This window comes from Alligator sinensis, unplaced genomic scaffold (genome assembly GCF_000455745.1).
Source record: "Alligator sinensis unplaced genomic scaffold, ASM45574v1 scaffold520_1, whole genome shotgun sequence".
In the NCBI taxonomy this organism is placed as follows: Eukaryota; Metazoa; Chordata; order Crocodylia; family Alligatoridae; genus Alligator; species Alligator sinensis.
In genome coordinates this window covers 759,277-771,817 of record NW_005842064.1, presented here as the reverse complement: position 1 = coordinate 771,817, position 12,541 = coordinate 759,277, and the positions used below count along the sequence as shown (strand labels likewise).

Here is a 12,541-nt window from a genome sequence, read left to right as displayed (position 1 = left end):
CCCCCCCCCCCCCCCCCCCCCCCCCCCCCCCCCCGCGCTAATAACCCTGAAGAGCTGCACCTTCCTTTTGCCCTGCCCTGCACCAACCTAGCACGTAGCCCCCTCACCCTTGGAGGGTCTGTTGGCTAAAGCATGGCAGCCTGGCTTGCAGCCCTGGGAGGTACGGAAGGACTGGTCTAGTTGCAAGAGGAACCTGCAGAGCCTATTCAGAAGCACTTCTGCCATCGAGGGCATCCGTCACATGGGACCATCCGCATCACATCCTCCCCCTCATCTCCTGCAGTGCTCACGGAGTGACCCCGTGGACTGGAATGCCAGGTCTGCTCGGGAGGGTTCGTTGCTGGAGGCAGGCAATGGGACTAATGCTTCCAGCCAGTGTTAGGGCACACAGTGATGATAACTGGGAAGTTTAAGCTAAGCTAGGCCTACCTATGAAAATTTAAGTCACTGTATTTTAACATTAAAAATGCCTATTGCATAGGAGTGTAGTTGTGGCTGGGACCTTCCTGAAAAGAAATCACTTACTGATTACTTCACCGCACACACGTAACCTGTCCTAAAGCATGTTTAGACTTTCCCTCTGATCACTTTTCTCTCGTGATCAACTCCTTTCCTTGATTAACTACTGTCTATCAATCAGCTCCTCTTCGTATGCCTAACTCGTTGCTCCGGTGTGCAGGAGTATTTACTATAAGGGGTGCTTTTTTGTTGTTTCTGTTTTGTATACTTTATATCTTTCTTAGTGGTTGTTCAACTTTGAAAAGGATACTCTATGATCAATTCTCTGACGGGCTTCAGCTCCAGTATTGCTCAAGATACAGTCCCAGCAGCCAGGACTTTTTAACAACGAAAGATGGAGCGTTGGTTAAGCAAGACCCAGGAAGGCAGCACCTTCTTCTAAGACGTAAATGTAAAGGGCAAGTCTTTTGTGCACACCCGGACTTTACATTTAATTTATCAAGTGATTAACAAATAATGTTTTGAGGATGCTGGAGTTAGAGGTATAAGACAGGGAGCAGGATGGCTAACAAGATGCGCTTCCAAAGGAAAGAAATCACACAACAGTTGTAACTAAGCGCCCAGCTCTTCTCAGGTTACGGCTCCACGTCTTAGAAGATGCTGTAAGGACCGACCGTCTCTCTGCCAGTGGGGTGAGATACAGTTGCTTCCACAGATAACAATACTGGACTTCGAGCTGGGACTCATTATATATTGTAATAAATAAAGCCTTTCTGTTTTAATTTACGGTGTTAGTCGTGTCAGTCCTGAAGTGTACTAGCTAAGATCCCACTCTTCTGGTAACGGCAGTTACCTACAAGAAACATTGCCTTAGTGCAACCCCAGCAGCAGACAAGACTGGGGAAGGGGAGAGAGAAACACGAAGACAGGGAAGGGACTCCAGCAAGGTCATGCAGCCGGTCAGTGGCCGAGCAGGGAACGATGTCCTGAGCCTCAACAGTGTTTTGCAGCTGTTGATCCATAATCAGGGCTGAGCCGGGGTAGCAGAACAAATTCTGAGGTTGTCCAAGCTAGGGAGGTAGTTTTACACGAAGCTAATTACCGCCCCCCACCCCCCCACACACACACACACTTCCCACGCAGGGAACTACCCCGAGGCGCTGCAGCACCTGAGCAGAGAGAGCAGCGTGGCCTAAAGGGTGGGGAGAGGTTTTCCACAGCAAGACGTGACCACGTTTCGCAGTGCAGGGGCTTGCACTGCGCCCTCAGCTCTCCGCCAGTGGTCGGTGGTTGACCACAGCATCAACCAGGGCTGCTAGGGCCTGAATTAGAAACTGACCCTAGGCAGCTGGATCCCCCGTGGGGAGCCCGGATAGAAGAAGCTGCGATCTCCTCACTCCGGAGGTGCCAAGGACGTGTGGCTCCCACTAGCTCCCATTGACATGGTCAGCACCTGGCAGAATCAGGCCATTTCTAGGAAGGTAGTTTTACAGCAGGTGTATGTATTGGTGGTGTAAGGAGACTTCCCTGCTGCCTTCAGGGTGTGAAGCTCCCTATAGTCAATAGGGCTGGGTCCAGCTACATCAGCATATGAGCTGGGGGGACCTGCCAGCTAATACAACAGTGGCACAATCGTTGATTTCGACCTTCAGCATCCCAAACATGGCTTCTATGAACCCCACCCCCTCCCCCGTCTGCCGGCAGCTCCCACCATTGCCTTGATGGTGTAGGATTGCTGATCTCAATTGTCCTCTGTATTTTTCCACTCCGGGATAGCTCCTCCCCGCCCCACCCCCCCAAAAAAAACAAAAAACCAAAACGGTTTGCCCTCGAATAACTCCTTCAACATAACTTTATGAACCTCAGTCTCTCCAATGAGCTTTCATTCCCACGTCTTCCCCTTCCGGGCGTGTTTGGACCCGAATGTCACAGCCCCCAAGAGCTGCGGTTCAATGCGGGCAGATGAGACCCTTGCACATTTCCCCTGCTACAATGCTACCCTGGAGAATCCCAGGCCCAGTCCATTTTGCCTCAAGGAAATCTGAGACCCAGAGATCAGAAGCAAGGGAGAACTGCATGTGGGCTGCTGGTGTGTCCCGGGTCCAATTCACAACTCCCGTCTGCTCCAGCACAACCAGTGGCAGTTTCTGACCTGGAACAGGCCTGCAGCGCCGGATGAAGACGTTAGGGATTCATACCCCACCTCAGGGAAACAGGTCCCTTCAGGGGAGGATTAGAAGCGAGAGAATTATAGGCTAGTCCAGAGTTCAGCCCTGTCTGTCTCAGAGTCTCATCAGCAAATACAAAATGCTGCTAAGACTCAGGACACCATTCCTTACTCCGCCACTGACCAGCTACATGACCTTGTTTATATAGAAGTATCTGAGTTAGAACAAAGCTGAACTCTGGACAAGGCTCTAATGCTCTTGCCTCTAGAGTCTAGGGTTCAGCTCTGTGTCAACTCAGATCCTTAGATAGATAGATAGATAGATGGTACAGGTGTATATGTATCCTATATATATATATATATATATATGCATACATACATACTCAGATTCATAATTTAATTTAATATAAAAGGTTTAATTATATATATATAGAGAGAGAGAGAATATCTGAGTAAATATGTAAGTGCGTATACACACACACGCGGATATATATACCCCTATACAAATCTCTCTCTCTCTTTACAAATCTATCTCTCTATGTATCTGTCTATCTATCTCTAAGAATCTGAGCGGACACAGAGCTGAACTCTAGACCCCCACAAACACGCCAGTTTTTGTCTCTGTTCCCCATCTCTGCCCAAGTCCATGTACTCGCCCCTTGGTCGGTTTCGATTCTTTCCCCAGATACCCGAGGGTGAATGGTGTCTAACCTCCGCCTTCCACAATCCCCCATATTAAAAAAAAAAAAATCCAATCGAGTGAAAGACTGCAGTGTAGAAGATTTTGTCCTCTGTGCTTCAGGGGATCGGAATAATTACTGCCTCCCTCAACACGCCAGTGAAAATGAAGCAATCCATAGAATTAAAGAGCAGTGTCTCATTGAGTATCTGAGTGGGCAGATGATAGTGCGGGGGACACCGAGGTCTGCTGGGCTCTTCAGACGTGGCGGCCCGGGCAGGGAACTATGCTAGTCTCTCGGGGAAAGTCTGCTCGGGGAAGCCTCTGCAACATCGACTCCCGAGTACACGTGGCAGGCTTGGCTGTTGTTCTCCATGATCTGATGCCCCCTTTCCCTGAAAGTCCTGAGAGAGGACGTGGGGTGGGGGGACAAAGAACGAACAATGTAGGTTGTTCTCCACGACCCAGCGAAGGCACTCGGCCCCGCATTTCCAAAAAGAAATGTAGCCGCCTTCAGTTCAACACTGGTGCTGGCCCTGAAGGCCGCTAAGACCTCTTTTGAGTCTGGTCCTCAGGGTGGGATTTCCAGACCCACGTCTCCACTGCCACCTGCGCTCTCCTCTGCCATCAGCCCAGAGTGGGACTCCCCGCAGGACCGCCCCACCTCTGGAGTTAGCTCGGGTTTGCCCTAAACCGGAGTAACAAGACCAAGACAGACCAGGGAGAAGAGAGGGCTCCCGCTATCCGGACAAGACTAACCAATGCCCCACAGCCTGCACAGGAGGCTGCGATCCTCCGAGGAGCTGATCAGAGGAAACCCGAGCGATGCATCCTTCCCTGGGTGACAGAGAGCAGCAGATGGCCAGCGGCCACGGATGGGTGTATGTGTGTGTGTGTGTTCTTTCTCGCCCAGAAAGAAACTGCCCCCCCCCCGCCTCTGATGGGAGGACAGACGAGTAGAAAACCCCCAGCGGAAAAGTCCCCCTCTCCAATCGCATCAAACGTGTGTCTCCTGGTTCATCCCAGTCCCCTTCACAAAGCGCTTAGATGGATGACTATTAAATCCCCAAGCAGGGCCGGAAGTGTTACGTGGTTTTCTTGTTATCCATTCATATTTCGATCGCATTAAGGAGGCAGTTTTAATGCCCGAGTTTATCCAGGTATCGCAGCCAAGCGCTTAGCGGTGTGAGCCAGAGCTCTCCCATCTCCGATGCTCGCGGTACCTCGCACCCAGAGCATGCTCCCCGCCTCCCTCCTCGGGGCCGCAATAGTGAGACCTTGCGGAGGGAATCTCTGAAACTCCATCCCCACTTGCAACGACACAAAGCCTCCCTCACCAGACCTTTGGAACAAGAGAGCGGAAGGATATGGCCAGAGCCTCACTAAGCAATCGACTCCAGGATGTAATCAGAAAATACACAGATTAACTCCCCCCCCCACCACCACACACACAGAAATTATCTAGTTTAAACACGATTTAAATATGATAAACGTCATTCAAAATAATTGCACTATAACGCAGAACATCACACGCCCGGGGTCAAGTCAAAACGCTTTCCCTGTCCAAGGAAAACAACAGGAGAGCCAAGCTGGGTTTTGTGGATGAGTTTGTGGGTGCGCTATTCCGAAGTAGGCAAAAGCGGGGGTCTGCCGAATCCAGGGTACTTTTAACTAACAGATCAAACGTCACTGCTTGGATAATTACATATTAGCAAGAGGCAGGTAAGGGTCTTTGGGGAAATGTGATATCTTTTATTAGACCAATTAAATAGTTGGGAAAAAGTTCTTTGCAAGCTTTCGGACACAAATGCCCTTCTTCAGGCATTAGGAGACTCCGCTGCTGTTCTATTAGCAAGAGCATTTTTCCACCAAAGTCGTGTCGTTTGCCCCGTAGCTAAGCGTGAGAAATCTAAGGTTACCTCATCCGTTTTTACTTTGGAGGCTTTAAAAGGAGCCAGGTTCGAGCTGTGGTCTCAGATAACTTCTTTTAACAAATGCTGCCCTTAAAAGTGTTGCGTCAGCCAAACCTCTGGACTAAAGAGCTTGTTTATATCATGTCTTACAGTGAACTTTTGGCCTAAAAACTCCTGGTTCTTCTTAAGGGCTGGCTAACCAGTAAATATCCTGACAAGTAACAAATGACTGTGGGCGTCATATTGTTGGATGCTCTTGTCTCCCATGTGCTAACAAGTAAATAAATGTTGCCTACCTATGTCTCCATTCTATTAACAGTGGAGTGGAAAAGGCTGGTTCAGACGCCTTCTCTTTGTGCCTACGCACAAGTTGAATTATGTCAGTAGAAGACTTCAGTACAATAATCGATTGAGAAATAGATCAAACTGCTTGTGACTAATACATATATACTATCTTGCTAGCTATCTATCTAGCTAGCTAGCTATCTCCCTGGTATTTACTAAACGATTTTAAAAGAAAACTCTCGTTTCCATAGCTAGATAGGCTAGCTAGCTAGCTAGCTAGATTTTCAATTCTTTTCCTCATTTGATTTTACTGGGTATGGTATTTCTCCAACAAAAGGCATCCCCTCTAACTTTATTTCATCAGCTCATTAGAATATTGATTTAATTACATTCCTTTTTACCCGCACTGGTTCTACACACAAAGCCAGGGTGGCAAGATGCTCACTGGGGATTTTTTTTAACGCTTTTGCATCCCAGCAAACTCCAAACACGTCCACGCCATGTTGCAAAGAAAGTTTTAAAATGAAGAAAAGACCCTTTTTTGGTAGTTGGACGAAAAAATGTAGTGAGATCTTCCTACCTCTCTCCCTATCTCTGTCCCTCTTTCTCAGATGAAGCTGGAATGGGGGGCGGGGGGAATATTCTTTAAAGTTTTTTTGGGGGGGGAGTTCTGATGAAATTGGCTACACCTTATAACTCGGGGCCTTTTTAACACTTAAAACAGTCTTGAATAATTCTAATTCTCTCTTCGCTCCCCCCACCCATACCTCCCTTCTCTCTTTTAAAGTCTTTGAGGAAAGATTTTGACGTATCCGTGTTGTGATCAGATTGATGGGCCGGGTTTGATTGAAGTGCCTTTGTCATGCAAATGTCAGCCGTGTGATGGATGAGCACAGAGATCTGACAAACTTCGGGAGGTCCCAGCTCATTGGGCCCGAGGCGGACCACGTGGTCGCGGGTCCCCAGCCCACCCCACCCACTCCCCACCCCCCCAACCCTTTCTGGAGGCGCTGGGGGTTCGGAGGCGTGCGATGCATGGCTGGAAGTTTTACAGCTTTTGACATACTATCTAAAGGTTGTAGGGCAGGCGGGATCCCCCCAAAACAGGTTGACCCTCCTCCATCAGTGGCAGATGGACAATAGTAGGATGAACTCCTTCTTAGAGTATGCAATTTGTAACCGTGGGACGAGCGCCTACTCGCCCAAGGGCTACCACCACTTAGAGCAAGGCACAGCTTCCTTCCCTGCCTGCTCAGGTACCCCTGCCAGTGACAGCTACCACGGAGATGGGCGCCTGGGAGCAGGAGGGAGCACTGCTGCACCTAGCCACCTCCCCCAGCAGAGCCCTGGCTACCACCCCACGCCCTCCTCTGGCCTTGCCATCCCCTTCCCGGGCGCTGCCTCCGCAGGGTACCCGCCCCAAGCCTACAACCCGAGCTACGGGCATCCCCACTTCTACCTCGGCCAACAGGACGCGGATGGTGCCTACTTCCAGGCGCCGGGGTATGGCCTCAACGCCGGATCTAACCTCAGCTCCTTGCCAGAGGGCTACTGCGGGGCAGTGGCTGCCCCCGGGCAGTACCAGCAGCACTCGTATGGGCAGGAGCAGCCAGGCTACTTGCCGGGGGCTTACAGCGGCCTCTCGCCTTCTCTAAACGAAAGCAAGGACCACGCGTGCCCATCCGAGCAGTGTCCCACCACCAGCGCCACGCAGACCTTCGACTGGATGAGAGTGAAGAGGAATCCCCCCAAGACAGGTGGGTCTATAGCATCCTCTCCATTCAAGGGGTGGGGGCAGAGGCTTGGAGGGGTTTCCCCCAAGGGAGGGAAGTGGTACCCTGGGGTAACAAGGGGTGGTGCACAGCAGCAGAGCCCGGCGCTGGAAATATGCATCCGAAGCAGCGAATCGCCCTTGCAGGCCTAGACTTTGTCTGTGGTAGGAAATGATCCTGGTTTCCTGCCCCTCTTTCATTGCCCTCATTGTTCAGCTTCCTTCCCTGCGAGTTTCCTCAGCCCTCCCTCCTCCAGCACACCCCTTGAAAAGTCCCAGAAAAGTCTCCAGCTCAGGAGGGACCCTGGGGCCGGCTGGAAAGGGGCCTCTTTGGAAAGGACCAAGTAATGGGTCCTAAGGGTGGCTCTGGGGCAGGGCAGGTTCTTGGGATGGAGGGTGGCTGGGTGATAGATGCAGGGAGCTGGAGAGCCTTGCAAAGCATCCCCCACCCCCTTCCTCCCCTTGGCTGTAAGGAGTGAGTTACGCGCGGCTGCTGCTTCCTTGTTGTGTGTCCTTGGCTCCTTCACAGCTAAAGTGTCCGAGTACGGGGTGGTCGGCCAGGCCAACACCATCCGAACCAACTTCACCACCAAGCAGCTGACGGAGCTGGAGAAGGAGTTCCACTTCAACAAGTACCTGACGCGGGCCCGGCGGGTGGAGATCGCCGCCACCCTGGAGCTCAACGAGACCCAGGTCAAGATCTGGTTCCAGAACAGGAGGATGAAGCAGAAGAAGAGGGAGAAGGAAGGACTCGCCCCCGCGGCACCCCCCAGTGCTGCCAAGGAAGCGGGGGAAGCCTCGGACCAGTCCAACTCCACTTCACCTGAGGCCTCTCCCAACTCGGTGTCCTCCTGAAAGGACGCCTAGGAGGAGCAGGAAGACACGGTCCCCGCTCGCCACTTTGTCTGCCTTCCAGAGGCAGCTGCTCCATGCCAAGCAGAAGAGCTCACAGATCTGTGTAAAGTAGGAAACAGACACACGCACGCACACACACGCACACTGCTCCGACTGGTGCCTTTTTTGCAAGAACTGCTTCACTTAAGTGTGATGTCAAATCATCCTGCCAGCTTTTTTTTCCCTTCCTCCCTCTCTCTTCCCTTCTCTTAATTTATGAGACCATCCTGCAAGCATCTGGACCTCCAAAGGAGCGGCTGTGTTTTTGCCGGACATTTCTTAGCCTGACCCGTTAGTCTCAGGGACGTTTTCCCCCCAGATACTTGGGAGCTGCACTTTCAACCAGAGAAACTCGGAAGCGAATTTAGCTATTCCCATTCAAACAAAATGGTGCACAATGACTTTTGGCTGCAAGATGTTGCTTGATGTAATTTTTTTCATGGTTTTTCCTCCCATAGGATTGTAAAAAGTTTTTTTTTCCCCTCTCCCTTTAAATTGTGTATATGCTGGAGTGAGATCTAGATATTATTAATAATGGAGAGGCCTTTGCAAACAAACACAGAAACACACACAATTCCTCCCCTCTCCTTTTGCACTATTGCTATTTTACAGGGTTCACACGCTGTTCAGATGCCGTGTGTTATACACACACGCACCAGCCAAGAAAAAGTTTGACCTCAGGGTACTCGTTGTAGTCTGTTCTGTCCGGGAGTGTGGAAGCTCCCAAAAAGCTGCAGAGTGGACCTTTATGAGCTATCGGTCTGCCCATTTCTACTGATGGGTTAAAATATATTTATTATATGTTTTAAGAGCCTTAATTCTTAAAAGAAAGTAGCACAGGAATCCCTCCCCCGCCCCCTTTCAGATTTCAGCGAGGCCGATCAAAATGCTATTTAACACTAGAAAATAAAAACCTTTTTTTCTCCCCTGCAACAAGCTTTAGCATAAAACAAATCTAAAAACGTGGGGGGAAAAGAGTTGAGTTTCTTTTAGATTTATTCTTTTTTTTTTTTAAGGAGAAAATGACAGCGAGGGAAAAGAACTAGTATTTTCGGGATTTCCCTCTCCCAGCCCTTTTCTACTCTGTATTTTGAAATGAACCTACCTCAAGACTAATAAAGTTTACTTTTTTCATCCTCTAGTCCTATTGGTTTAAGTGGCACGGGAAATCTCTCACCCCCCAGCAAGGGCGCGGGGCTGGGGTTGTGGGGGCAGGCATTGTGAGGCAGGGGGAAGCCAGGGGGCTTCTTATTGTTGTTAGGGCTTTCAAGAGATGGGCCTGATGTCCTCCCTGCCTCTAGTCTCCCCTTGACTCCGCCAGAGGCAGGATCAGGTCCCGCGGTGCCCAGGACGAGCATCCCCCACCTCTGTCCGCGCGCGGCTTTGAGTCGCTGCAAGGCTCTGCCGGGATCCGGCTGCCAAAGGGACAGGGCCGCCCCCACTCGCATTTTTAAGCCACTTTTGCAATGCCCTTGAAATAGATCCATCCGCAAGAGGAAAGGGTTTGGGGGGTTTTGGGGGGGCTGATCTGATCTGACACCGCTGCTTGGAGCAGAATCCAAACCCCAGGTCCAGGGATTTTCCTTCTCCTCTCGGATCCCAGGACCGGCTGCTTATCCCGAAGCAGTGGAGGGCGGAGGGAGGGGAGGGGTCCTGATCCTGGTCCCCCCCTCTCCTCCCAGCCCGGGGCAGATTGCTTGTCCGCGGCGGTGGGACCCTTCGCTGTAAAGTCGCGGTGCTTTGGCGGGGGAGGGGAGCAGTCGGGGTATAGCTCTGACCTTTTTACCTCGAAACGCCTCTGGGGTTGCTAAACAAGTCCACAGGAGGAAGCGGGGGCGGGGGGGCTGCCCGGGCCGCAGGCGGATCCGAGTCCCACCCCGCTTGGGGCTGGACGGGGAGGGGGCTCAGCCAGGTACCTGCCGGCCCTCGGGGAGGCAGATCCCGGTCCTTCCCCTGGGAAAAGACCCTCCCCGCACCGGGACAGGGGGCAAGAGGCATCTTGGGCTCCCCCAGAGAGCGCCAGGCGCCAGCTGGTCCCACAAGGCGGGGAGAGGGAGAAGGGTGCGAGGCTGAGGATGCTATGGGCAGGCAGGCAGGCAGGCAGAGCCCTGGGCAGGCAGACAGACAGACTGGCAGCAAAGACAGGTGGCAGTGCTAAAGTCCTTTATGATTCTCCCGAAGCCAGCCCCCCGAGTCCCCAGTGATTATTGCCCCAGCGATCAAAGCCCCTGGGTCCCGGTCGCACCGCCGACCAGCTTCAAGAGGGCATACGTGCCCCTTGGGCGGTCCAGCGCATCACGGAGTGGTCCAGCTCCTGCCCGGGGCGAAGCGCCCACACTCAATCCAGAGCCGCATCGTTGGGGGCGGTGATCAGAGCAGGGGCTGCCAGTGGGATACAAGGGAGGAAGGAAGGGCTGCAATGATCAAAAAAGGGAGGTGGAGGGGGCGGGGAGGGATGCTAGGGGACGTGGGGCTAGGGATGGGCATCTGGGTGGAAGGATGGATATCTTTAACAAAGGCCATGGAGCCTCCCATTTGAAACTCAAAAGAGCCGCCGGAAAAGTCCGTAGTGCCGGGCCCCCGACGCCGCAGCCGGTGCAAAGCCCCGAAGAAGTGGCCCGGTCCCTGGAGACCGCCTCAGCCTTCCTCCCCCCGCGCCTGCCTGACTTCTCCAGCGGGCTGAGGGCACCAGCACACACTTTCCCCTCAGCTTTCTCACACTTCAGCTTGTTTTCCTTAGAGGAAAGAGACCCAGACTCGTGGCTGGGAAGGAGGCACCTCTTAATCCAGTTTAGCAGTCCAAGGTAGTGGAAGGAAAGGATGTCTTAGGGTGACATCTTGCACTAAACAACTGGGTCGTTGGGATAGAGTTAGACACGCTTTTGAATGCAAGGTGAAGAAGAATGTCTTATGTTGGAAAGCGTGTCTAACACTACACAGTGAATCCAGTAAAAGGGCTCACCCTAAGAAATCCTTGCCCCTCTCAGTTTCTGGACCAGCACTCTTACACTACCATAATAAGGTAGTGGGAGTAATTTAGGATGTTTGACAGACACATCTCTCCAGCACACAAGCATTATATATATATATTACATATAAAAGAGCACATTACATATAATAGTATATAGTTGTCTTCCATGAGATTTATAGGCATGATATGTACCTTACTATCAGTGTGTATGTGTGTATAGACATATATAAGGAGATGTATAGGCATAGTTGATCTTGTTTTGGGACAGGGGTTAATAAGATGAGCTCTCCAGATCCCATTTCCCACAGTTCTATATGTATATCATATTAATATACACATATCCTCATGTAAATAATTGTGCATATTTCTTTATATTCATCTAATCACCTCAATATCCATGCAAATATATCTCTACATCTGGAGAAAAAGATCTGTATTTATATAAGCTTATATATACATAGTTGTATTATGTAGGTGTATATATATATATGATAGACTGATTAATAGTTTTGCAGGTGTCTATGGTTATATATACTGACACATCTATGTGGATGCAACTATCTCTTTAGCTCTGGAGTTTCTGGTATGACATTTTTATGAGCACAAAAATCACTCAAGTCCTAATGCACACATGCAAACATATACGCACATTCACATATATAAAACCAAGCCTTAATGGAGATTTATTCCTTTAATATCCCAAAGGAAAGGGAAATTCCCAGCTTAAAAAAGCTTGTAAATTATTTATGACAGTAGTTTTGTTTGAGACATTTCTCTTTTCTGAAAGGAGGAGATATTAGGAAAGGACACTGAGCAGACTCCTGTCTTCTATCCCTGCTCACAGATAACAGACCTGGAGAGAAAGCCAAGAGTTCTGGCCCTTCTTGGCAGATATTTCAGGGCCATCTGTTCCTTACCCCTTGGTGTGAAATGTTTCTTCTCTCCCTAAAGCATTTGTTCTCACAATGTGAGGCCTTTTGATCTCAGAAGAGCACATTCTATTTAAAAAAAAAAAAGGAAGAATGAAAGAAAGAAAAAAAAAGCTTGAAAATTTCCTTACTTTCAACTCCACTTTACCCCTTGTTATGAACTTCTTTCCCCCCAGAGCTGATTGGGGCTAGAAGTGTGAAACCTCTCCACAACTCAATGTCTGGGGAAATTCTTGCCCTAATAAGGGTACTGTGAGGCTGTAAAAAGATTTTTTTTTCTTTTGACACAAAACATGGGATGCCCTAAAACTGAAGAGAAGATGAAGTCAAACATTTTTTTCATGTTTATACAGACCTCATCCTTCAAACATCATGATAAAGAAGTCATTGGTTTTGTAACGAGGCAATACACATTTGTGTTTTAAAAGAAATCTAATTATTTAATGAAGCAAATCACAAGTGATCTCTAGTTT

At 50.1% G+C, this 12,541-nt stretch overlaps 1 protein-coding gene across 1 annotated transcript; it reads left to right on the top strand.

The window, feature by feature from the left end:
* The first annotated feature begins 6,635 nt into the window (after nucleotides 1–6,635).
* On the top strand, nucleotides 6,636–8,129 carry HOXB1 (homeobox B1). Its single transcript, XM_006023281.1, has 2 exons — nucleotides 6,636–7,260; nucleotides 7,804–8,129. The coding sequence occupies exons 1-2, from the start codon at nucleotides 6,636–6,638 to the stop codon at nucleotides 8,127–8,129; spliced, it is 951 nt and encodes a 316-aa protein (XP_006023343.1).
* The last annotated feature ends 4,412 nt before the right edge of the window (nucleotides 8,130–12,541 follow it).